The 26,944-nt window shown below is 46.0% G+C and overlaps 2 protein-coding genes across 3 annotated transcripts; both read right to left on the bottom strand.

The window, feature by feature from the left end:
- Positions 1-10,051: 10,051 nt before the first annotated feature.
- On the bottom strand, positions 10,052-13,851 carry LOC127316787 (serine/threonine-protein phosphatase 7). Of its 2 annotated transcripts, XM_051347253.2 has the most exons (5): positions 13,242-13,832; positions 11,938-12,441; positions 10,869-11,015; positions 10,575-10,682; positions 10,052-10,307 (listed from the first exon to the last, which is right to left on the bottom strand). In XM_051347253.2, exons 1-5 carry the CDS (start codon positions 13,686-13,688, stop codon positions 10,218-10,220), a joined length of 1,296 nt encoding a protein of 431 aa, XP_051203213.1. In that variant the 5' UTR covers positions 13,689-13,832; the 3' UTR covers positions 10,052-10,217. The 2 variants fall into 2 exon arrangements, 1 of the variants encoding a protein (XP_051203213.1); XR_011747985.1 differs by lacking the exon at positions 10,052-10,307 and having other exon boundaries at positions 10,669-10,682; positions 10,869-11,004; positions 13,242-13,851.
- Positions 13,852-17,237: 3,386 nt separating this feature from the next.
- LOC127316788 (uncharacterized) lies at positions 17,238-19,811 on the bottom strand. Its single transcript, XM_051347255.2, has 3 exons — positions 19,464-19,811; positions 17,846-17,920; positions 17,238-17,748 (listed from the first exon to the last, which is right to left on the bottom strand). Exons 1-3 carry the CDS (start codon positions 19,632-19,634, stop codon positions 17,695-17,697), a joined length of 300 nt encoding a protein of 99 aa, XP_051203215.1. The 5' UTR covers positions 19,635-19,811; the 3' UTR covers positions 17,238-17,694.
- Between the last annotated feature and the right edge of the window lie 7,133 nt (positions 19,812-26,944).

Genomic DNA, 26,944 nt, shown 5'->3' with positions numbered 1-26,944 from the left:
GGTCCATTGTGAAGTCCATTTTCATGTTAATCTTGGAGATCTACCCTTTGTTGTTGAGGGCTTGCTTCACATTCCATTTCTCTCTAGTGGAGATCTTGTAAATGAGGTGAGCTATATCTTTTCATTTTTTCCCACTGAGCCATGTTGCCTGCCAAAAGGGAGTCATCTCTGTATTTCTCAACAAAATTCTTGTGGCTGCCCAAAAAAGACCCATATGCAATTCATTACAAGGGTTCCCAAGCCCACCCAGATCCTTCCACTCAAGCCATGGCCATCTCAAGCGAAGGGATCTTGCAAAGTGGTCGGTGTTAAGAATTCCAACGCTGCAAGATTGTTGGGTCTACATATCATTTCCCAATTCACCTTGCATTGCCCACTGGCGGCCGACCATAAGAAGGCCTCTCAATTTTGTTGATGCTATGTGTTGTCCTGGGAGGAACAATGAGTGGGATCAAGTGGTAAATGGATTGTGATGTGAGCACCGACTTGACAATAGAGGTGTGCCCCGCCGTTGTGATGTACTTCCCATTCCAAGTGGGAATTTTTCCAGACACTCTAGTTCAAGGTGTTGAAAGTCCAATGTACGGAGGCACCGAACCGAGAGAGGCAACCCAAGGTGCTTTGGAAGGCCATCAAGAATGTCATCGTGGTTAACTTGGCCAAATCTTATCTGGACAACTCTTTGGATGTTAGTGCAAAGGCCAGTGACTCCTCAAAACCATGAAATATTAAAGTGATGTATTGGATATGCTGCTTCAAAGGAGCCACAAATAGTGTCACATCATCCGCCATAAAGTGAGGTCCTCAAAAAAACTCATCATTACTAGTTAGCCACTAGCTTCGTCCACAAAAGAGTGTAGCTTCATCTTTGTTGGAGAGTCAAGCTATTTTCAATTTTGTCTGAGTGTAAGACAATGACTTGGGAATGCTCAACACCCTTTAGGGTTGGCGTGTGTTTATATTTATAATGTACAGAAATACATGGGTACAGGTACAATACACGAGCTACCGTATATACAGTCTAACACCCTCCCTCGATCTTAACCGTGTCATCGAACATCTAACAGGTTAAGATTGCGCCTACAGCCTTGAAACAAAGGTAAGGACAATGGCTTCGTGAAGATGTCAGCAAGCTGATCCTTTGATGAGATAAACCTGATTCGAAGTAGCTTCTGTGCAACACGTTCCCTCACAAAGTGATAGTCAACTTCGATGTGCTTTGTTCGGGCATGGAACACTGGATTAGATGACAGATATGTAGCACCGATGTTATCACACCAAAGAACAGGAGGTTGAGTTTGCGGAACACGCAACTCTCGCAGTAAACAATGTACCCAGATCAGTTCAGCTGTAGCATCACCCACAGCTTTATACTCAGCTTCAGTACTACTCCGAGACAATGTAGCTTGCTTACGAGCAGTCCAGGCAATCAAATTAGGACCAAAGAACACTGCATATCCCCTCGTAGACCGCCTGTCATAAGGATTCCTAGCCCAGTCCGCATCAGAAAAGGCAGAAAGCAAGCATGAAGAGGAAGAGCGGAGTCGTAGTCCAAAGGACGTCGTATGGCGCACATAGCGCAAGATGCGCTTCACAGCTGTCTAGTGAGAATCACGAGGAGCATGAAGATACTGACACACACGGTTCACCGCACAGGAGATATCCGGGCGAGTAAGAGTCAAGTACTGCAGGCCACCAACTACACTGTGATACTCTGTAGCCTCTTCAGAAGAAAGAAGTGTACCATCAACAGAAGTAAGCAGCTGAGATGGAGACATGGGCGTAGACGCAGGCTTACACTGAAGCATACCAGCGCGCCTTAACAGATCCTGTGAATACTTGTGCTGATTGAGAGAGAGACCAGTATCATCATGAGTAACCTCAAGACAAAAGAAAAAATGCAGTTTTCCAAGATCTTTCACAGCAAAGGCAGCACCAAGTGAAGATATCAGACGGTCTGTGGCAGTGATAGAGGAGCTGACCAGAATAATATCGTCCACATAAACCAGAATATACATAGTAACTTCTGGGCGCTGAAGCAGAAACAGAGATGTATCCACTGTAGAAGGAACAAAACCATGAGCACGAAGAGCTGTACCAAGACGAGCGTGCCATGCACGGGGAGCCTGCTTAAGGCCATAGAGTGCCTTTACTATGCGGCACGGATGATCTCGACGATCTAGGTCAGAGAAACCAGGAGGTTGTCGCATATAAACTTCCTCCTCAAGAACACCATGAAGAAAGGCATTCTGAACATCCAACTGGCGAAGGGACCAACCACGCATGACAGCCAATGAGAGCAGAATCTGAATAGTGGTGGGCTTGATAACAGGGTTGAATGTATCCTCATAGTCAAGACCATATCGTTGTTTGAACCCTTTGGCGACTAGACGCGCCTTGTACCTCTCAATAGAACCATCAACATGTCTCTTCACCTTGAACACCCACTTACAGTCAATGATATTGACCCCAGACCTGGGAGAAACAAGAGTCCACGTATCATTCTTCAAAAGTGCATGATACTCAAGTTCCATAGCACTGCGCCAATGTGGGATTTGCATGGCTGCTGTACAATGACGAGGCTCAGCCGTCGGATCCGCAACGGCCTGAGATAGACAAGCAGTAAGCCAAGCCACAGTGCCATCAGTCCGCTCCTTGCGACAAACAATGCCACTTTTACTGCGCGTGTGAGGACGAGAAGCCACATGTGCAGTAGTCGAAGGAGGCGCCGGTATGACCGGCGACGAGGCAGGAGCGGTCGGCCCACTCAGAGAGTGGGCGACACAGAAGGTGGTGACGCCGGAGGCGACAGCCCAGCGGATGCTGGGGCAGGAGATGGCGACGGGGACGGCCCTGGCGCAGGCGACGCCGGGGGCGACGGCCCAGCGGTACCCGGTGCAGGAGAAGCCGGGGGCGACGGCCCGGCAGCGCACGACGGCCCAGCCAGGAGCGACGTGGAGGAGACCGGCGACGAAGAGGCCGGTGACGACGCATCGGCCCACGGTGACGATGCAGGTGGGCGCACGTCGATCGGAGGGACTGCATGGGCCATGCATCGATCGACGTCGCTGTTTGCACCAACAGTAACAGGAGCATAGCTGCTCGGACTGTCCAGCAGCTCGAGACGAGCACCTCTTCTAGTACCTGCACCATGATTAGGCAACAAAACAGGCGAGTATGCAGCATCTTCAAATTGAACAGGCAAAGCAGGAGGTGAAACAACAGGAGGTGAATGTGAATCGGTGGGTGAAGAAGGTGCAAAGGGAAACAAGTGTTCATCAAAGACCACATCACGGGAAATGTAGACACGATTGGAAGGAATATGAAGACACTTATAACCCTTATGCATGGAACTATAACCAAGGAACACACACTTTTTGAACCGAAACTCGAGTTTGTGACTGTTGTAAGGGTGAAGATGAGGCCAGCATGCGCACCCAAACACTTTGAGGAATGAGTAATCAAGAGGTTCATAAAACAAGAGTTCAACATGTGTTTTCATATGCAGAAGACGTGTGGGAAGTCTGTTTATCAAAAAACAAGCAGTGGTAAATGCATCACTCCAAAACCGAAAAGGTACACACGCATGTGCAAGAAGGGTTAAGCCAGTATCAACTATATGGCGGTGCTTGCGCTCAGCATCACCATTTTGCTGATGTGTATGTGGACAAGCAACACGATGCGTGATCCCATGTTTCTGAAAGAAAGAACTCAGATTACGGTATTCGCCCCCCCCCCCCCCCCAATCGGACTGAACATGGACAATTTTATGTTTGAGGAGGCGCTCAACGTGTGCTTGGAATTGAATAAAAATATCAAATACATCAGACTTGCGTTTAAGTAAATAAAGCCAGGTAAAACGACTGTAGGCATCAATAAAACTGATATAATAATTATGACCACTGACAGAGGTTTGGGCATGGCCCCACACATCCGAGTACACAAGCTCAAGGGGAGCCTTAACTACATGAGTAGACTCTGAAAACGCAACTGATGACTCTTACCTTGTTGACAGGCATGACAAACTGAAGATGCTTTATTATTCGACACAAAAGGGAGATCATGGCGACGCAACACATGGCGGACGACGGGGGTGGCGGGATGACCAAGGCGAGCGTGCCACTGTGAAGGAGCAGCACGAACGCCGGTGAAAGCTTGCGGGGCGGCTAGGGCATCAAGCACGTAGAGACCATGGTGATCCCGTCCTCTAAGAAGAATGTCCCTGGTGACTCGATCCTTAACAAAAAAAAATGAAATGGGTGAAAGTCAACAAAGACGTCATTATAAATTGTAAGTTTCTTCACAGAAAGGAGATTACGAGTGACCGAAGGAACACGAAGCACATTAAGAAGGCGAATATTTTTAGAGGTGTGGGAAAGAAGCGATGCCTGGCCAACGTGAGTGATGCGCATACCTGACCCATCAGCGATGCGAATTTGATCATGGCCGGTGTAGGACTCCCGTGGGTTGAGCTTGGACAGCTCGTGCGTTAGATGATCCATAGCTCCAGTGGCCATGTACCAAGTCGGGTCAACCGGATAGGTCGTAGTAGCCCCATGCGTAGCTAGGGCAGCCTGCTTGTCATTGCCTCGGCCATTGTTGCCAATACCAAGGAAATCCTGCTTGAAGCGACGGTGGCAGCGGGAGGCGAGGTGGCCAGCTATGCCATAGAGCTGGCAGGGCGTCTTGGCGCCGCACGCGGTGCACACCCAAGCGCGGCCACGTCCGCCCAACGTGGGCTGCGGCTGGGAAGGCTGACCACCGCGAGGTGGCTGGAGCGGCTGAGGAGAACCACCAGGGGGCCGAGGATGATGGCCGCCAGCAACACCACGAGACGGGGCATTAGCCTCAAAGTCCAGAGAAGAAGTATCAGGACGCCGGGCACCGAGGCGTTGCTCCGTGTTGAGGAGACGAGCATACAGATCATGTGGCGTGATTGGGTTAGTCGCATCACGCCCTTCAATGTTTTCGACGAGAGAGTCGAAGTCTTAGCCAAGTACCTTAAGGAGATACCCGATGAACTCAGAATCCCGAAGCGGCTGCCCAATGGAGGACAGGGTGTCCGCCAGTTCTTTCGCCTGGTTGTAGTAGACATTCACAGTTTTATCCAGCTTGTGCAAATCAGCGAGTTTTTTGCGGATGGCATTGGACCATGCCATGGTCTGAGAGGAGAAGCTGGACTCAAGAGTACCCCAGGCGTCACGAGAGGAGGTGGCGAAGAGCACCATGCCCGCCACGGACGGCATTAGCGAAGACTGAATTGCACTGAGAATAGCCTGATCCTGAGCAGTCCATTGGCGATATGCAGGGTTGGCGACAGTCAGAGGGTGGCCATTAGCCGTGGTGAGCTGAACCACAGGAGGCGGACACGGTAGGGAACCGTCGACGTACCCATCCAGGTAGTAGTTGCGAAGAAGCGGGAGCACCTGGGCGCGCCACAGGAGGTAGTTGTTGGGGTTCAGCTTCACGGTCGCAAGGTGTGCCAGATGAATCGGTGGCGGATCACGAACATAGCCGACGTCGCGAGAGGCAGAAGCCAGGGCAGGGGGCGCCGCAGGTGGCGACACGGTTGCAGGTGGCGACACAGTCGCAGCAGACGAAGGCGGGTGCACGCCATAGGCCAATGGCGGCATACCTTAGAAGAGAGGTTGGCCGACAAAGCCAGCACCATAGGTGGAGGCAGGAGCTCCAAGAGGCACCAGGGATGACGAGCCGTCGTGGCGAGACGAAGGCGTCGAGCCAGGCGAGGCCATGAGAACCGCGGAGTGCGGCGACGGGGCGGGGGCCTGATGCGATGGCAGAAACAGCGACGAGGCGGGGGCATGGTGCGGCGCCGGAACCGGCGGCAACTGCGGGGCATAGGGCCACGAGTTCACAGAGGCGGCGATCGAGGATCTGCCCGAGGCGATCGAGCCCACGCCCATCGTGGAGATTGGCCAGGGAGCGAGCGGCGGCGGTTGCCCGGCAAGAAGCGCCGCGAGAAACGGCGACACGAGAGGATGAGACGACGAGGAATCCATCCCAGGTGTCGTGGACATGGTCGAGCCGACAGGGAGCGACGCGGCGGCGGCGACGCTAGGGTTAGCGGCGGAAGACGACATGAGCGATCGATCGCTCTGATACCATGTAAGACAATGACTTGGGAACGCTCAACACCCTTTAGGGTTGGCGTGTGTTTATATTTATAATGTACATAAATACATGGGTAGAGGTACAATACACGAACTACCGTATATACAGTCTAACACTGAGTTTACGCAAAATATAATAATATTTATGAAACAAAATATCTATAGAATGAAAATATATTTTATCATGAATCTAATGATACTAATTTAGTGGCATAAATGTTGGTGTCCTTTTTTTTAAACACAGTCAAACTTAGGAAATTTTGATTCTCCATACACTCTTTTGGCCTTATTTGGGAAGAGTGATTAGAAGTGTTTGCCGACCAGAAGTTGTACGTGCTACACAGCCTCTGGCCAAAAGCACGTGCCGGAACAAGGTTAACCATTCGTACGTGTGAAATAGCTTCTGTGTTGCTAGCTAGCTAGGATATAATCGTGGTCTAGGAGCAGCTATTTCTAGGTAGAGGTGCCCTGGTCCGTACGGATGACGAGCAGAAAAAACGCGAGGCGACAGAGGTGTCGCACTATCACTTCAGCTCGACGTGTGCAAGCGTGTTTTTCAGGGATTACAAGGGTTGGCCCCATCCAATACTCGTATGCCAAACGGACCAAAAATGTTTTCAGTATTTCTGATTAGGTTAGAGCATTTCCAGCCACATCCCCAAACCGTCCCCCAAAACACGCTGGATCGAACGTTTGGAGGATGTGTTTCGTTCGTGCTGCGTTTGGGGAACGTCGCTCCCCAGTCGCGTCCCCAAACAAAATTTCGGAAATTTTAAACTTAAGCGAAATTCGATTAGATTCGTTCAAACTTACATAGATTCGAACAAAATTGATTAAATTTAAACTAAACCTAATCTAGAAGTACTTGCGGCGGCCGGAGGCGTCGTAGTACTGCTGGAAGTTCTACATGTCGTCGGTGACGACCTCCTGTTTGACGCGCTCGTCGACGGGCTCGTCCTTCACCAAGCCGCTTGGTCCTGCCTTACCGTCGTCGGTGAGGTCCACGAGCGGCTTGCCGGAGTCGCGGATGGACATGGCGATCGCCGTCTCGACGTCGCCCCTCCAGGCGTCCTTATCGTTGAGCGACGCCAAGAACGCCGCCCGCAGCCCTGGGCAGTCCTCGTGGTCGTCGCTGCTGGCGATGAGCCGCTGCTGCTGCTCGTACTCCGCCAGCAGCGCCGCCTGCGTCGCTTCCTCTGGCTCCTCTTTCACCTCCGGCTTCGGGATGAGGAGGGCGCCGCCGCGCCTCTCTTGATGCCGCCGGCTGCCGCTGCCGCCACACCTCGTGTTGACGGGCGTCGCCGGCTCCTCCTTCACCTCGCGTTTGGGGACGCTGTAGGGCGCCGAGCGGTACGGCGAGGACGGCGTCGATCGGGCCGGTCCTGAGGAAGAAGATTTCGAGGAGGACGAGTACGTCGTCCTCCTCGGCTGCCATTGCGATGGTCCTCCTCGAGGAGAGGGTGGCGGTGACGATGGCGTCTCCAACCTTGGAGCGCCGTTGCGGATGCCGCTGATGGCGTTCTCGAGGGTGCGCCCCGGAACGCCCCAGAACAGGGCGCGGCCGTCCTTGTTCCAGCTGTTGGGCCCGCCGACGAGCTCGTCGTTGTTGTGCATCTCGACGTCGTACTTCGCCTTGAAGTACGCCTTCCACCAGTTGTCGTTGTTGTTGGCCGCCCACGTCGGATCCAACCGCTCATTGGCGCTGAGTGGTTGCACGCAATAACGCCGGCGCGGACGGCCACGCGGCCATGCACGACGAGACGCGGCCATGCGTCACCTGGGAAAACAGGGACGCCATTAACGTCGCTTGACCAAAGGTAGGCGACAGGGTTTTAGGCTTCCGAGCCACTGACGCGTCGGGCCCGCATCGCTTTTTGTTGTGTCCGGCGTGCCCGGTGCGTCCCCTGTGGGACGGGGACGGGCTCGGGGCGCGGACACCGTATCGAGGCGCGCCGGATAAAAATGGGCTTTGCGGGACGCGGCTGGAATCGTTTTTTGGTCCGGCGCGCCCCAAATTGCTTTGGGGACGCTTTGGGGGAGTGGAGATGCTCTTAGGCTGGTATAATACACTGCAAACCACATCAAAACACCTCTACCAAACAAGACCTTCTAGCTTCTCTAGGAAAAAGCGAATAAAGCCACAAGATAAGCGTGACGAACCAACCATATCTCTTTGCCAGAAATTCAGGCGCGGAAGCAGATGCCAAATTGCACAAGTTTGTCACCATACACATTTTTGTGCCACGGACGGCCAAAACCCGAACAACATTCATGTCACCGCATCTCGCCGGCCAAAAAACGCCACGAACATCATCTTCCAACGTCAGGCACAGCGGCCTATGTATTCACCGGCGTCTTCACACGGCAAACACCAGCGTGCATAAAGCAAGAGGTCAATTGGATAGAAGTTGTTAATCTGACAGGGAGTTTCCGACCTGCAGTTCGGGGCCAGCTGAAATGCAACATATCAAATTTGTGTTCACAAATGTACAGCAACATAACTACTAATATTAAGCGCTGGTATATCAGAGAACTGAACCACAACAAGATATGAAATGGGCTGAACTGTGGAGGTGGCAATTTGGCTCATAGGAGCAAATGCTTTCATTATATAAAATAATTAAAAAACAATTTTAAAAATATTAAAAAAATTCTGATATAAATTTGTTGGTGTACATCTTGACATTCTATGTTAGTGCACAAATTTTCGTGAAGAAACAACATTTTATATGGCGTGTACAAAAAAGACAAAAAAATATGCTGTACGTAGTCATGTTATAGCATCAGAACTTGTCTTTTTTATAGGAGCCAGAATTGTTTTTAGTTTTTTTTTGAAACTAGACAGGGAATTTGAAGCCAGCAGTTCTAGGGCAGCCGCAATGCAATAACACCTGACAGGGAATTCTGCAATGTTGGTTTCTGATTGATTATGCACTCCTTTACTGAAACATCTGAACTTAACAATCTACCGCTGATGAACGCTAACATATACTCCTTCCGTCCGTATAAGCTGAATCAATTAATTCAGAAGGTGTAGATTCATGTGTATCTGAACAAAGCTAAGTCTATTAATTTAAAATGAAAGAAGTACATGAAAATCGAACTGCACTGCAGAACTAAGAAGAGTCGAAGAGTTTCAACTCGGAGGTTAATTGAAGAAACATGCACTGCCCCTCATCATCAGCTTTACATAGCCACCGTAGGCCCATTTCATTCTGGATTCTAGCAGGGCTTCTTGGCACTGAATTTGTTTAAACTTCTAAATTAGTATTTGGTACTCCCTTTGATTCATATTGATACTAATATAAATATATTTTAGTTGTAGATACATCTATTTTAGCATCAAGTAATATGAATCGGAGGAAGTAGACTAATTTAGAAATTTAAATAAGTTTAGGAGGCAGGCTTCTAGGAGTTGACCTGGTATGGTAGAAGCAGAAAAGAAGTCCCCGGTACTTTGCCTGCTTTGTCTTGGCTTTGCCTAGTCTAACTACCACGTCTTTGAGAAAACTCAAGTGAAAAACAAATACACCAAAGATTGAGAATTCACCCAGTCATTCCGGCTGGACAAAAACAAATCACCAGAGAAAAACAACGAGAATAGGCAGGAGTGCATACAGATGCATAATCAATCAGAAACCAACATTGCATAATTCAATCAGAAACCAACATTGTTTGGTCGCAACTACAGCTGGTGCACTCCTAGCTTTTGGGTTGCTATAAGTAGCATAATCCTCCGAGGGAAACGTGCCTGGCTCCTGCAAGTTTGGTGGTGAAGTCCAGCACCCATCCTTGCAAGATAACCAAGACAATTTGCTAACAGAAAGATTGGACTTGAAAATCCTCTGAGCTGTCATTCTGGTTTTCTGCACTCAATATTACCAGGAATTATTTGATACTGGTTATGTGGATATAGACCAGGATGAAAACAAAACATCAGATAAATAAACGTGGCGGACATAACAGAATATTTACTTCAAAAGCCTGCATGTTAGCATCGATCAACTACAGAAAAATTAGTTGTCACTTCCCTAGTTCACGGTGATGGTTCACAAGCTTACAATGATACAACAATACAAGATATGATCAACTGCTCAAATTGCCAGTGTCCATCGCGCCCAGATTTAGCTCTTCGTCAGAATCAATTACTTCCTCAAAATCATAGTATGGATTCGCCTACACCAAAAAAATAGTATATTTATTTCCCATACCACAAGAGATAAGTACCATACTAAAATGATACACATAATGGTATTTTTTTTCTATTCCCTCCGATCCATAACAAGTAGCGTGTTGAACTAAATTAAACGAACTAAAACCACTGCACTTATTATGGATCGGAGGGAATAGGGAAAATGATTCATCCCACATAAACATCATAGAATCAAATACTAACTAAGGCATAGACTTCTCAAGCTTAGAAATGCAACATGTAGCACGTACCGCAGGCCGAGGCTTTACAGCTTGAAAACTATGGAAATCAGGGGTAGCAAAATCAGGAGGGCTGAGGACAAGATATGCTCCAGAATTGTTGTAGCGGTCCTCCGAAGCCTGTACCGGAGTCGGATATTGACCGTTAGATTAACAGTACACAATCTTTTCCAAGTGTAACGAGACAATATGCAATAAATACAATTTTTTGTAATTGTAAAATCAATCAGACTTATGAAACTTGTACAAAGTACAAATTGCAGCATACTCTAAGCATGAAGAATAAATCATGTGGCGAAGTATAACCTGGAATTGTGGATAGTCTGGAGCACTGAAGAGTGTTATTAGCTTTCCACATGCGACTTGATGGTCAGTTGTATACCCACTGTCCATTCCTAATAGATCATGTCGCTTATCTCTTGCATCTGGACCTTCATGTGATCTGATGATTAACTTTGTTCAACGAAAATTGGAAGTAAGTATGAATTAAAACTTCTATATTTTCTTGATAGTATCCAGTTTCTAATGCTATGAAGGAAAATGCATAACGTGCTACCGTCAAATTTCATAACATGTGCACAGACTAAACTTTAAAGTATAACCAATATCTATTGATATTTAAGTTATCAATGTTGAATATAAACTGTGAGCGTAGAAAGTTCTTTTCCTTTTATTTTAGCAATGTTTGGAACATAATTAGAACCATGAAGCATACAATTCGACTCACATTTGCAATTTAATGTTCCGAGGACACAAAATAGATGTACTTTAGTAGTTAAATTACAACTTCTATCATATACAACTGATCAGACATATAATTACTACAGTTACTAATGTAAACAAGAACTGTGAGACAATATGAAAAGTTAAAAGGAATAATTTGCCAGTATGTTATGTAGAAAAAAATGCTATCCTAATAGGTACTTGAGACAAAATATGGCAACATAAATCTTATCATTTTAGTTACCAATAATGTATCTTAAATAGTGTTACTGCATAAAGAAAATGACAACAGTCGGAAATCCGCAAGAAGCTAAATAACTGTGCTTGATGTACCAAATGAGCCTACACTGAAGTAGTAAGAATGTACACCATTGAAGAAACACCTTTCCAAATGGAAGATGCAATGAAAAGATAATGATAGATAAAACAAGCAAACATGACAAGACCTAAACAGTACATCAACATGTTCCAGATTACAACTCCCTAACACTAACATTCTTTAGGTACATTTTTAAAGATTTCTTACACTGTAATATCGGATGCAAACATGAAATTCCGAGCATAAAACTAAATAACTTAGTAAGACATAATCCAACTAATCAGATTATTTAAATCAAGCGTGCTAACTGTGACAGTAATTAAGAAAACACACCTTGAGATTATTTGTATATAGAAATTGTTGAGTGATGTCTGGACCCCATAGCAAGCCAATTCCTCTTTCCTTATTCAGAGAAAGACCCTTCTCCAAGGAAGGATCAGACCAAAGCACATCTCCAGGAATTAGATTCGAACCCTCCCACGGGGGGTCAAGAACAGTTCTCCTTGCTTTTAACAATTCGTCCAGGGATCCAAGCTTCAAAGTAGTAGAGTCTTCGGCGGAAGTCGCTACGTATTTGTGACCTTTCTTGGCCCTTTTCGCCCTTTTCGATGGTAATACAACCGCCCCACGAAAAATCCCCCCGTGGGCAGTGTAGACGCATCCTGCTATTATTGATGCTAGAGGAAGATCTTCAAAGCATCTTAAGAATTTCCGATAGACTTGACCGCCTTGACTTTTATATTTGACCATTACTTCCCGTTCGAAACCATATACTGATGTGCAGTACTTGGATTCATGATTTCCTCGGAGAAGGAACACACGACTTGGTAGAAATATCTACAGGAAATGAAACATGTTGAGGAATGTTAGATGGTAGGTTTACATTGCCTCAGAGCTTAAGCGGATCTATCATCTACTACGTCGTTTACAGTGTGAACAGGATAATTAGCTAGTTATATGCCAAATCTTGTTTATCTCTCAGGCTGTCATTACACTGTGTAAGGGTGTTAGACTTTGCGGAAACTGGGAGACAAAGTCCTTGATGCTAGCGGTAGATGATCTAATGTTTGGGACTAGGCCACAGAATTATGTCTGATTTTCAATATGAAGGCACAAATCAATCAGAATGCCCCAGAAACTGTAAAGCAAAGTTCAGCTCAAACAAAGGAAGGAACATGTGAAGAATGGCTTTCATCATACATTTTTGGACTAGTTTTCATTATGAAACTAAAATGTTTGGTCATAACTCCACGTTCTTGAACTACACATTTCTATCGATTGTATCTATTAATCGGAGATACAGGAATACTTGTGTTCTTTTTGTGTGCTGATTTTCATTATGAAGCTACAAATTTTGGTCATATCTCAGCTTTCTTGCATGACACCTTTCTATCTATTGCATCAATTAATCGGAGATACATAAATACTAAAATCTATGTTCATATTATTTCTGATGATTTCGTTATGAAGCTACAAAATCTGGTCATATCTCAGCTTTCTTGCACAGCACATTTCTATCTATTGCATCAATTAAGCGGAGATACATAAATACTACTAGATACTAGTAGACATAAAGGTGCGCACAGTGTTGGTCATATAATAAGCTTATGCCAGTAGGATGGTGCGGGGAAATTCACCTTCCAGGCCAGTAGGAGGAGCAAGGTCTCGAGTCCCCAGGCGCCGCGGTCCACGTAGTCCCCGTTGAAGACGAAGATGCGGTCCTCGGAGGGGAACCCGGCGTCCCGGAGCAGGAACATGACGTCGTGGAGCTGGCCGTGGACGTCCCCGACGACGACGACGGCCTGGTCGGGCCGCGGGTCGACGCGCACGATGTTGGGCTCGCGGTGGAGGACGGCGGCGGCGGCGAGGAGGAGGCGGCGCACGAAGTCCGCGGAGAGGATGGAGGGGAGCTGGTCGGGCGGGAGGCGGCGCGAGCACCAGTCCAGCGTGGCGGTGAAGGCCGCCACCCAGTCCCGCGTCAGCGCGCCGTCCTCGGGCCACTCGACCGGCGCGGGCGGCGGGACCGGGGAGGGGGAAGGAGGGGTCGGGGTTGGGGGCTCGGCGGCGCCGTCGGGGTCCGACATGGCATGGATCGGATGAGATCGGACGCGGCGTCGGCGTCGGCGAGCTCGATGGGGTTGCTTTTCCGTCGTTTGCTGCGAATTTTGGGGGACGGGACGTGGAGGTGGAGGGCGTGTTCGTTCCAGTTGGCCGCCGCTTTCGCTTCTTTTTCTCCCGTGCCCGATGTTGGCTTTCTTTGACCGACACGTTTGTCCAGGTTGTGCAAACTCGCTCACAGTGGTTTGCCGTCAGATTGTGCAAGTTGTGTTGCTTTTCTATCTTTGAAATTGTGCAAGTTGAGTTGCTTTCTTCAACAGTAGTGGTCTTGCTTTTTAGTGTTTAGCTGTCTTAGATCGAAGCACGAACGGTCTCAATGGTGGTTGTTTATCTGAATTCGTTTTGGGTGCATTCCTTTCCATACGACTTTAGAGCTTGTTGTAGTAGACAGTTGAAAAGTCGTTGTGTCAAGATCTTAAATAACCACTACACTAAAGCAGCAACTATCGCTAAAAATGAGAATCATAGATCCAAAAGGTCAAAGGTTAGATTTGCAACCTCACCAACTAAAACGAATAGCGACCGGATCCCAGAAGATCCGCCGAGAAGACAACTCCACACGTCCTCCGCCGACGCTAGGCGCAGTGTTGGAATGGGAGTAGGGCAAGGAGGACGTTACTTTGACTTTGGGATGTAGCCATCATCCCACCATTCTGAATAAGACACTGCAAATACCTAAAAAAGGAACGAAAACCTCCCGACGGCGAGAGGTCATGGTCCACCACACCTCCAATGCCCCAAGGCCGTTGGAGGCGGGGTAGACAACAGCGTTGCCAGCGAGAGGGATGAAAGCCTAGGTTTTTTTTTTTTGGGTCGCCTCCTCTCTCTTCCAGTTTAATACAACCATCTTCTGAAGCTAAAACCCCATCTTTTACCAGCCATTTCTACCACAAAAATGTTATGTCATTGGACTCTCCGTACTATGAAAATGGAGGAGAGAGATTCTCACTTTTCCTTGGAAAAACGGAAACAAAACATTTTTAGAGAAATGAAAACAAAAACGGTACAACCTTTTCCGTCGGAACAGAATCGGAATTTCCGCTTACAATTAATACAGGTTTCCCGTTTTAGGGTTATTGTTGGCCCAATGCAGTAGACCCAATTTAAGATAAATCAAGATGCCCAAAGTATCCCATCCTGAAACTAGCGGGCTTTGACCACATATGTGTTCAAGGAGGTTTTGACAGTTCAATCCTTTTCCTATTTTCTATAAATATGTGATAACATACAATCTTATTATATAATCATGATATAAAATTCAAGCAAATAACCAAGCTTGTGTTCGTTCCTAAGATGACATCAAATCACTAGTGGAAAACAGGGCATTAGCACCGGTTGGTATTGGATTTTTTACCGGTTGCCCAACCGGTGCAAAGCATCCGATGCTAAAGGCCCTCCCTCACGTGGCGGCTGCCGAACGCCCGGGTGAGAGGACACGAACCGGTGCTAAAGGGTCTGCGGCAGGAAAACGCCCCAAAATGTTGCCGCGGCAGAACCGCACTACCGGCGCCATTTTTTATATCCAATTTGGTAAGGGGCTTTTTTACCGGTTGCCCAACCGGTGCAAAGCATCTGGTGCTAAAGGCCCAGTTACAAACTGGTGCTAAAGGGGCACCACGTGGCGGCTGCCGAACGCCCGGGTGAGAGGACACGAACCGGTGCTAAACGGTCTGCCGTGGCAGGAAATCGCAAAACGTTGTCGCGGCAGAACCCCACTACCGGTGCCATTTTTTATATTTATTTGGTAAGGGGCTTTTTTACCGGTTGCCCAACCGGTGCAAAGCATCTGGTGCTAAAGGCCCAATTACAAACCGGTGCTAAAGGGGCACCACGTGGCGGCTGCCGAACGCCCGGGTGAGAGGACATGAACCGGTGCTAAAGGGTCTGCCGCGGCAGGAAAATGCCCCAAAACATTGCCGTGGCAGAACCCCGCTACCGGTGCCATTTTTTATATCCAATTTTTTTTGAATTATTTTTCAATCCCTCTTTTTTTCTATTTTTTTTCACCCATCCTCCCACTACTCTAGCACTAGCACGCTTAATTTTCGAGTTCCTTCCCGTCCCGCTTCCAAGTGCTTCGCGCGCATGTATGTGATAGTAGTATCATATCAATCCTATTAACATGTTAGTAGATGTCACATTTTTATTGTTTGAATTTCAAATAATTCTTTTAATAAACAAAAGTAATGATGTAATGATAATCTTGAATAAATAAATAAACATTAACTTTTTAATTTGTATTATTTTTAAAAAATTAATTTTTTTTTGCTAAACCTAAAACCTGAAAATTGAAAAACAAAAAATTGTCTAAAAGTAATAGTAATCTTTATGCAGGATGCAATTATTAATTTTAATTTTTAAAAAGTTAAAAAAAATCCTGAATTTCTAGCAAAACTAAAATCTTCCTGCTTTCATATTTTTATTTGGAATTTTGAGAATCTAAAAATTGGCTAACCGGGTAAACCCCGGTGAATTCGGATGTAACTTTTTCCCATGATCATTTTGATATATTATACACTTTTTCGACGTCGTATGCAAAAGTTAACGACATTTTACCTTTTTCTATACTTTTTATGCAAAAAAAGTCAAAATTCAAATTTGTTAATTTCCCCAAATTATTTGCGTAACATACATGAATCTCAAAAGATTTTATATTTTATATTATTTTCTTTTGTATTTTACAAAGCTAAAAGGTGATCCAGGGGAGGTGTGTGTGTGTGTGGAGGTGCGTGGGGAGCAGAAAACCTTTAGCACCGGTTCGTTGGTTCGTGCCACGAACCGTTGGTAAAACTCTAGGCTCTTGAACTGGTGCTAATGCACCTTTTAGTCTGGGTTCATAGCCTTACCGGTGCTAAAGCTCCAGGCAGCTCTGAACAAAAACAAAAGCATCTTTTTCTACTAGTGAATATTGAATCTTTGTTACTCCATCCGGCCAATAAAACTTGTCTTGGATTTTTCTATACTTGGATGCACTATTTAGTTGCTAGATACATCTAAAATCAGAAAATCTAAGACAACTTGGGATTTTTATTTATTTATTTCAAGACCATCCTTCTTTTGGTTTGCATATCAGTCTCCGCTTAACTAATAGAGTAAGTGGTATCTTCTTGTACTTGCTCCTCCTTGCCACAAGAAAGATAGCCTCACTTCAATTACTCTTCCTCAGTTCCCACATCTTTCCTTAGCCTCACAGTACAGCCTGCTGCATGATATAGGATATGAATTCATGATCCTCCGGTGATCCATAACATGAAACTCGCAAAAAAAAAATGAAAGCAAACAAATGAAAGCAAAGACGATCCGGCGGCTGGTGCAATGTTTTGTGACAAGTTTGTACCAAATTCATCTAGTAGTAAAATAATATGCGGAACAACATGCAACTTTCTTTCGAAAATCATGTTCAGGCGACAATAGCCACAAGACTCCTACAACCCATGTCCACCACAGCAGGAGAGACCACAATTTATGTAATCGAGCAGTATCATGCTACAGACCAGCAATTGACACTCGTATCATAGACACCGTATAATTATTCTTTATTCTTTAGCATGCTGAAAGCACTAGTAGCAAGTAGCAGTGACGGTATACAGTACAAGGAAAAAAAGGAAGTGCATGATGGCAGCATGTCCGTACACGAATTTCTGAACATCTAGCTAAGCAAAGACAAGGTGAGTACGATGTCCCCAGCCGTTCTGGGGCAATTTACACATTTACATTTCCGGTATCTGAATTCTCGTATATCTAACAAAAACCTCATCCGTCCGAACAAGCAGAACACACAAAAGCGAAAGCTAAATTACTCAAAACGCAGAGTCTCGACAACAACAAGAGGGCTTGCTAGCATGAGGAAGCAACATTTTTTTAATGATATGCTTATCATGTGTTAGCAATCAGACTTGTGGAAATCCCATACTGGAACGTTGCCAGGCAGAAGAGAAAGGCTCGTTTTGGTACACGATGCTCCCAGGTGAACTAGTTGTCAGACTTTGTAGGATCCTTCTTCTTCCCGTAAGTTAGGCCAGTGTCCTGGTCATATTATAGGAAGTAACACACAGAATCAGTACATGGAATAGCTTGTTTTCTGGGTCTCAGGGATGTAGTGAAAGTGGGAAGATGACATTACCTGGGGGTCAGGAATTGGCTTCCGTTTCTCAACATAACGGTAAGGATCCGAGGCAGCAGTTAAAGCAGCTCGCTCCTGGGAAAAAAATGCATATGCCATTTTCAACTGACTGTAGATAAAATTTACCAGATTCAACATCATATTAAAAGGGGGAAAAGTTTGAAATATAATAACACTGCAATGCTTTGAAGTAATTTGGTTCATTTTCTGGATGCACATCAAAATTGAGCATATGTGAATGAAATAGAATGGAAACAGCATATGGCTCAATAAAATAAAAAATCAGATAAACAAAAAATAATACCCGCTTAGCAAGATAGATATGAGACATGACACATGAGAGTAACTACAAGACCAACTGACATTTGGCTGTATTGCTTGCAGGTAAGTAAGGGTATGTTACTGGAGTATGCTATTTTTAATAGAACAAGTGCAAATTTTAAAAAATAATGACAACTAACAGAAAGTGACAATTCATATTAACATTTCAATATCGTGGATGCAAGAGCTGCACATAGTTCCACCTTATAAGAGAATGGCCATTTATTCACGCTAAGTGGTATTGCCACCTTAGTACCTAGTTCTATACAGGTATGCCGTCTAATTTTAGTTTAAGCGCTGAACAAACCGTTTCTTAAAATGCAAAACTACATTATTCTTCCTGGGAGAAGTGACATATTAAGCCTATCATTTTAATTCTACAAGTAAATGGCATCACAGCACGAAAGGGGAACACCGGCCCAATAATTTGGTTCATTCTCCGGATCCACATCCAAATTAAGGCATATGTGTGAATGAAATGGAATGGAAACATCGCAAGGCTTAATCAAAGAAAAAATCAGATAAACAAGTAATAACCGCTTAGAAGGATAGTTATGAGACATGAGTACATGACACATGAGAGTAACTACAAGACCAAATGAAATTTGTCTGTATTGCTTGCAGGTAAGTAAGGGCATGCTACTGGAGTATGACATTTTTAATAAAACAAGTGCCAATTTAAAAAAATGACAACTCACAGAAAGTAACAATTTATATTAACATTTCAATATGGTGGATGCAAGAGCTGCAAATAGTTCCACCTTTATAAGAGAATGGTCATTTATTCGCCAAAGTGGTATTGCCACCTTAGTACCTAGTTCTTCACAGGTATGCCGTCTAATTTTAATTTATGCGCTGAACAAACCGTTTATTAAGATGCAATCACTACATTATTCTTGCTGGGAGAAGGTACATATTGATTGATTTGATTCTACAAGTAAAATGCCATCACAGCACCGAGGGCAACACCGGCCCAGGTGTGATTTAAGTGGTGCTTCCAATAGTGAAATGAAATCTGTTCTACAAGTAAAATGGCATCACAGCACGAAGGTGGAACACCGGCCCAGGTGTGATTTAAGTGGTGCTTCCACTAGTGAAATGAAATCTGGCAGAAAAAAATGGTGGACAATTCGCCGGTCCCTACCAAAAGCAACAAGAGCAGGCAGGCACAAACGTGAGTAACTGCAACCTGTATACGGTGATCTGAGAAAGCAACACGTCCAGAATGTTCCACCCAACAGAAGACAACCACAGAGGAAACTGGAATTAGTAGCAAGGGGGGAATGGAAATGGATACCTCCTGCTCCTTCTTGAGCTCGCGCGCGGGCCTGACCCAGAGGTAGTAGGCGAGGGAGCCGGCGACGGCCCAGGAGGCGGCGTTGCTCCACCCGCGGACGCCGCCCATCGCGTTCCCCACGAAGGACCGCGCGCTCCCCACCGTCCGGCTCCACCCCTTCGCCGGCGCCATCTCTCACCCCTTCAGGCAGGCACGCTCCTCAGGTAGGGGAGAGGAGCGGTGGCTTCTGACCGGCCGCCGCGGAGTCGCCGCTGCTGCGTCGCCGCCTACCCCCAAATCTCCGCTCCGACCCCTCTCGATCGCCTCTGTGTCTAGTAGTGGTCCGCAAGAAAGGAAACGGAACAGCGCTGCGCGAGGTAAGCCGTCGTCCGGCGAAATGACGGCCCGTTTGATGTACTGAGAGATGATGGGCTGGAATGTAGCGGACGAGTAGCCCAGGTCGAGGGCACATACTGGCTGGGCCGGAGCCCATTGCTAAATGCGATATGCTTCCGGAAATTCCCATTCGGTGGTCACTCTGGGTCGAGGCTGGGATGAGGACGCAGGGATGCCGAGTTGCCGACTTGCGTCGGGTCAGACAGGGACGAGCGCCACCGCGTGAGGTGACACCGTCGTATGCGCCATCGTCCGGCGAGAGAAGGACAGAGTGGGGTTTGCTAGATTATCCGAATCATCCACAAAAATCTAGGGAACCACTAGGAGCGAAGATGTCGGGGCCCCAAGCTAGTCGACTTCCTCGGGCTTCCACCAAAGCAACGGCGAGGGAACCACTAGGGACGAAGGTATTGGGGAAGGTGTTGGGCCCTAGGCCACCTACAAATGTGGATCACACTTAGCCGATGTTTGGTAGCAAAGTATTTTTGAAGTATTTCAACAATATCACAATTTTAAATACCTTGATGTGTTTGGCTGTGACCAAAGACTGCATTATTGATACTCCTACTTCATTACGCCTCAAAACATGCTATTTTTGAAGTATTGGAAAAACACCTCTAGACCTATTTTTCTAAAACTGAAGTATTGCTAGAGGATGCATAAAATACTGTGATTTTGTAATACTTCAATTTTATATATGCTTTGTTGCCAAACTGAACTGTTTATTTAGATCAGTTTGAAGTCACTTGCAGACAGAGGAGTGGACCACGTTTGTTTACGCTTGCCAGCGACCCCAACGAACATATCTTGCGAGGCCAGTGCCCAGTTGTCCATGATGCAGCCTACGTAGAAGTTAATAGCGGCCTCTGCTGAGTAGGTAGATGGAGCGTGTCTAGAGTTGAGTACGAGTTGTGTATGTTCTAAAGTTATCATATAGATAAGATCCAACTAACAACCAAGAAATAAGATGCAAGGATGCAAGGTTGGAGCTCTCTGGAAATGATACGATCGAGTCACTCACTCGAGAGCCCTCTTGATAGTACGACAACTAAGCTATAATTCGTTCTACTAAATAAAATACGAGACCGGTAAGAAAGAAATAATATCAAGAACAAATCTTAACCTTGCGCATTTCACTTGAGCTAGATGCAGACGATATGGACCGTAACAGGATATAACATATTTCTTGATTATGCTTGCATGATGAAGTCTTGCGGATTTCTCCCCATACTCCACTATGGGAGAGCTTTTTTTCAACACATCTTCACATATCCATGATCACCATATGAATGATAAGTTTCAAGCATATGATATCTTCGAGAAGAGAGAGCTCACTTCATCTTCTTCAAACCATAATTGACACTTGATATTCTTCATTTTATTCTTATTACGACTTTGAAGCCAACATATGGTTCAAACATTGTCTATGGATCTTTACTATTAAGATGAAAGCTGCGTATGTCTGGTGTCACGCATCGAAAGAATTACAAACCAAATGCCACCCCGCATACTTATCCCCTGACTACAACAACTAACAACAATCACGGCAGCCCCTAAAACCAAGGCGCACACCCTATTAGCTAGCATGGTTTGTTGGCCAACTGAGATCTAGGAATGGTTACGAAAAAATAGAACCGTCTCCGTACGTGAACCTACATCTCTTCTGGTCCCTACGTTTTATCGCTGACCTAGAGAGGCAGTCGCCGCGCCCACAAGCCATCGCCAAACTTCTCAGTTCTCAGCTAAGCCATTTCCATGTTCCACCTCACCTCTCGTGACCCATTGCCCGATCCCTTGGAGCAGCGATACGCATTGGCCTCCATGGGGGATGGGGCCACTGAACCATGTTGTTTCCGCCGACGTCGTGCTCGTGGAGGGTGGCACTACGGCATGACGGAGACGAAACGTGTAGGGTTGGTACTTCAAGATCTTCTGTGTGGTGCTGGCGGAGCTCTCCCGTCGGATGCCAAGGCAGCAGCCCTAGACGGCATCCTCATGGATGGAGAGATGCAACGCCTTAGGAGCAAGCCGTGGATCCTCGCGCTCGTCGACCTCATCCACTGCCTGCACATCTCCGGCAAGTGCATACTCGATCGTCATCTGCTTCGATAGCCAGGTTGGTCGGGGCCAACCGCTCTTAGTTTTTCTCTAAGTGCTAAGTCGTTCTAGGTTGGCTCCTCTGATCCTTGAGCTGCTCTGGCCTACGGAGAAGTACGGTATTGGTGCCTAGCAAATGGAGAGGGGACGCACCAGCTGAGTGGATGCCCGAACCAAGTTCCTCGTGAGGGAGATGGTAATGATGATCAACATAGGTATATTTACGAATGTTTCCTACATGCATAATAAGAGATTTTATTTGAGCTACCCGATCTTATCCATGTAAATAGAATATTCAATCCAATTTCCTACTTGTTTAGAGGTGATGCGCATGTGTTTCATGGTGTCTTGCTAGGATTGTTGACAAGAGAGGGGTGAAGATTAGAGGTTTGGTGTCTCCATGTTTTGCCGCATGATCAAAATGTACGAGTACAGATCTAGATCTCCTCCTCTTGTTTTCCCATCTATTCACGATTCTTATGTCTAGATTGACTCATGTTTTACTTCAGATAAGGGGCCAAGACTGTGTGGACTGAAGAATTACTTTTTGGAGCTTTTGTATCATATTTTGGAGGTTAGGTATCAAGTTTCACCAGGCAATTTATCTGGATCCAAATTATAAGTCTGGCAAAGCCTTTTATATTAAGAAACTGAGGTAGTAAAAGGGAACGGTGGTTTGTTATTTTCTACGGCATTTACTTCTTGAGCAGTTGCATGTGTTTTTGTTATATTAGAAGAAAGAAAACACAATCTGATATGAAACTACAATATTGAGCTAGAATTCATCACAGAAAAAATTGAGTTCTACAACATATTGATGCAATTGTGTTTGTAAAATTATTCACATAAACATATAGTCTATATCAGCTTGGAGCACCATCCACATTTAATCATCTCGGGTTTTATTGTGAAACTTCCCATGCCAGGTCACTGAAGGATAAAACGATTCTCAAGTGAGGATGGCGGGGTGAGGGCTAGAATCATGGTAACAAGACACTCGATTGATTCTAGCAAAGAGATGGAACACACATTGGTAGACAATAGCTTTTTTGTGTATGCCAATGCTATATATTAATTTTGCAGACAGCTCATATTTTGTATCATCTCATTATGCACAAACAAGTTATGGGTTGTTCTGCCACTACCATCATTTAAAGTTTATTACGCGGGTGAGTCTTTCTGACTAAGTTCACTTAAAGAGCCAGTTGAAGGTGCGTATTGCATTTCATCATGCCCTTCACTGTTGCGTCTTGTTGCATTTGGTCAATATTGTTAATTGTTCATGTTGAAGTGGTTCTTGTTGATAATATATGTGTGGAGTTACTCTCATTTTAAACATGTTTAGTCACAATATCAGCTAATTAGAATTAATTTGGACAAAATTTAATCAGCCGCCGTCCTGAGCAGAGCCATGGGACAACCTCGATCCAGGATTGGGAGGGCAGAGTGGGTCGCAGCTGCAAGAGCTTCCCCAGGTCCGTGAAGGGCGGTAGGCATAGGATAGGGATTACCTTCGTCCATGGCGGGTGGTAGCCGGCATAACCGTCTGCCAGCCGGAATCGAGCTCGCTCTCATCTATCGCGATGGTAGGGCGCTGGATTCGCCCGGATCAAGTAGCAAACATGGCCGTCTGGCGAAGTTTAATTAGCCAGAATTTGGTATTAGCTAGCAGCAGTCACCACGGGATTCCTCCCGCCCTTCGTCCTTGGAATTGGAAGGGAGCATGCGGCCATGTGGAGATATGGTTTGATCCAGCCAAGCAGCCTCTGGTTGCTAATGCTTTTTTTGCCCGTTTCAACAGAAGTGTATGATTGTCAGATCAAAATGATTGGACAAGTTTAACTACGTGTCACATTTTGGTGTACTTTTGGATATTTCTTTACCATCATAGACCGAGAACACACAAGATGGATTATTATCAGGACGGTTGCTGCTTTTGCCTCTTTACTCCGGTGGATTCGAGTTTAATAACAAGGCATAGCTGAGAGAAAAACAGATGACTAATTTGAGGTAGAATTGGTGTTAATGTGTTGCCTGCCAAAACCCACCGGCGAGCAGTGGTTAAGCAACACGAAGAGCCGGGAGACTCCCAAGACTGCTAAGTGGGCCCTGGTGCCTCGCGTCGTCCCGCAAAGTTCCAGCACACGTCCTGGCGGTTGCAAGGGCGTGCCACCTGACCTATACCTGATCAGGAAGGTGTTGGATTGCTTCAACTAGTCTCCTGCATGGTAGACACGTAAACATTAAATACGAGCCCGATCGGCTCTCAGGTTGCCCTGTGGATCGGCTCTCAGGTTGCCCTGTGGATCGGCTCAAGGAGCCGATCGCCCCATGGTTCACGTTGGATTTACGATGACATGGGGATCCTGCTTGATCAAAACAAAGCTAAACCAATCTACGACAGTTTAGGGTTTTCACCGCATAATCGGAACATCCTACGCGTAGTTGGGCCTAGCAGATACGAAAGATGATGGAAACTATCCCTAAAAGAGGCCTAAAAACCAACGTTAAGTCAATTCCCGGAACATCCCTTATAGGAACGGTAAAACAACACCTCACGCACTACCGGATCATCCAATCCCAGCATAAGGCCTAATCATGCAGATATTAAACTAATCCTTGAAACAAGGAGCAACTATAACAGATTGGATCTACTAAGCAACGAACAAGCAAGGTGCTGCCCTCACACCTGAATAGGTGTAAGGACAGCTAGATATCGAGGGACGGCATTGCTAAGCAAATATGCATAAGAAAAGCATCAATGCAAGCCCCAAAACATCTACGATAAATAGTGCTACTCGCCATCAACAACGCTTCAGCACGAGTAACACAAGGTAACGAATAAACGTATACTGCCTAGATCGCAAGGCAGCATGATGCTTACCCGGAAGAAACCCTCGAAATAAGGGGTGACGATGCGCCTGGTTTGTGTTTGTTGTGAACGTGATTGTCCTCCTTTCTCAGTAACCCTAGATACATATTTACAGTCCGTAGACTTTCTAACGTGGGAGTAATCCCAACCGTGCACGAGCCAAATTCTATCTAACCGACACGTATCCTACTACATTTACAGATACACGGGCAAACTAGCCCAAACTTTGTATACAAGGCCGATTCATGTAATTCTTCCAGGTATATTCTTCAAGCCCATCTTAATCGCGGCCCATCTCCTGATTTGGCTAAAATCTGGGGATAACAACTGGATTGTACATGCATTTGATATTACTGAAGTTTACAGATATCTGACCCTACTTGCTGAAGTTTGCTACCACTCACTAAATTTTGTTACCTCTTGCTTGCTAAATGCCAGTACTATTTGCTGAATTGAACTATTGCTCCCTAAATTTTACACGGAGGATGTTATTTATTTTGTTGCCGCAGCTAAAGCTCATATAGCTTGAGGGAGAAGATGTAGAGAGCTCTGATGGGGATGTCATTGTTAACGACGAGCCCCTGTGACACATGTCTCTCGGCCCCATCTATCGGAGAGCTAACTCAATGTCCACACTGTCGATGGATGGTGAATCATGCATGTGTGTCACGCCGTGAATGTCGGATCCTATGGCTGGTGCGGCCTATCAGGAGCTTTTCACTGCGATCCACCACCACATCACTAACTTTTCTTCCCTCGGCATCACCACCGCATTGTTTGATAAAAACATGTTGTTGACTTTACAAAAATTGTTTGATCAATATCTCTATGTATCTTTTTTTGTTATTCCGTGGCAACGCACGGGCATTCAACTAGTAAATCATACTAGTATAACTCAATGCAAATATTAGTATAGGGATTATCGATGATTATTAAAACCACACATGGGGGCTCCATGCACTTTCAGTAGCGCTGTTTATTAAAATTCTTGCAAGTATGCCATCTTAAAGGGGGCAACAATGGAAGAAGAACTCACAACATTAGACACAACCATTATTAAAGTAGAGTGGTTTTGTGATCTCTTGGCGAACTTTCATCTGGTTTAAAAACCAATACTCGCAATCCTCACAAACCGTGATCATAAAGGCAAATAATTCTAAGGATAATATGAAGTCATCAAAGCATGTGAAGAGCGGAGACTAACATTTGTTAAAAAATTAGAAACTATGGAGTTATTGTGTTGAGTTATATCCAAAGTTCTAGGAACTTAGTAGATTTGTTCACAAAGGGTCTATCAAGTAATGCGGCAGACAATCCATCGAATTGATGGGTTCGTTGCATGGAAAACAAAAAAATTCTACCGTGAACATGAACAAAAACCAAGATCCAATCTAGGAAGAAGCAAGATCTAATATATGAAGATCTAAGCAATGAGATGTATGAGAGACTAACCCTTGAAGATCCAAAGCCTTACGAGATCAGATCTCGTTGTTGATGTAGTCGATTGTCCTGTGCTGCAATCCGGCAGCACTTCCGTACTCGGTCGTGCGTACGGTGTCGATGAAGTCCTTCCTCTCCCCGTTCCAGCAGGCAGCGGAGGTGTGGTAGATCCCCTCGGAATCCCAGCAGCACGACGGCGTGGTGGTGGTGGTGGAGGAGAAAAGCTACAGGGCTTCGCCAAGCCGGAGCAGACTTGCGGTGGAGGAAAGAGGGGCGGCAGACTTTGGGGTGAAAGGTGTGCTGCGCCCCCTGCCCCCTCCCCTATTTATATAGGGGGGAGGTCGGTTTGGGATGGCCCCACACACCCATCTAGGGTTGCGGCCGGCGGCCAAAAGGGGGGGAGTTTTCCTCCCCCCCCCCCCCAAGTTGATCCCCCTAGGGTTTTGGGGCACCCTAGTGGGCTGGACGACTTGGGCCTTGAGGGGCATGTGCCCCTAGCCCATTAGGGCTAGGATGCACCCCCTCGGCCCATGTTTCCCCCCTAGGTTATGGGCCCCATGGTGGACCCCCAGGAACCTTCTAGAACCTTCCCGGTCTTCCACCAGAAAAATCCTGAACTTTTCCGAAACCTATAAATCAACTTCCCTTATATGAATCTTATTCTCCGGACCATTCCGGACCTCCGCGTGATGTCTTG

Source organism: Lolium perenne, chromosome 7 (genome assembly GCF_019359855.2).
Source record: "Lolium perenne isolate Kyuss_39 chromosome 7, Kyuss_2.0, whole genome shotgun sequence".
Classification (NCBI taxonomy): domain Eukaryota; kingdom Viridiplantae; phylum Streptophyta; class Magnoliopsida; order Poales; family Poaceae; genus Lolium; species Lolium perenne.
This window is presented reverse-complemented; position numbering and strand designations above follow the sequence as displayed.

Coding starts and splice junctions, on each gene's coding strand:
- LOC127316787 (XM_051347253.2), bottom strand. CDS start 13,688: ATGTCGGACCCCGACGGCGCCGCCGAGCCCCCAACCCCGACCCCTCCT. Junction 10,683..10,868: donor CAGACTATCCACAATTCCAG/GTTATACTTCGC, acceptor ACTCCGGTACAG/GCTTCGGAGGACCGCTACAA. Junction 10,308..10,574: donor CTGTAAAGCCTCGGCCTGCG/GTACGTGCTACA, acceptor TTTTTGGTGTAG/GCGAATCCATACTATGATTT.
- LOC127316788 (XM_051347255.2), bottom strand. CDS start 19,634: ATGGCGCCGGCGAAGGGGTGGAGCCGGACGGTGGGGAGCGCGCGGTCC. Junction 17,921..19,463: donor AGCTCAAGAAGGAGCAGGAG/GTATCCATTTCC, acceptor TTTTTTTCCCAG/GAGCGAGCTGCTTTAACTGC. Junction 17,749..17,845: donor AGCCAATTCCTGACCCCCAG/GTAATGTCATCT, acceptor TAATATGACCAG/GACACTGGCCTAACTTACGG.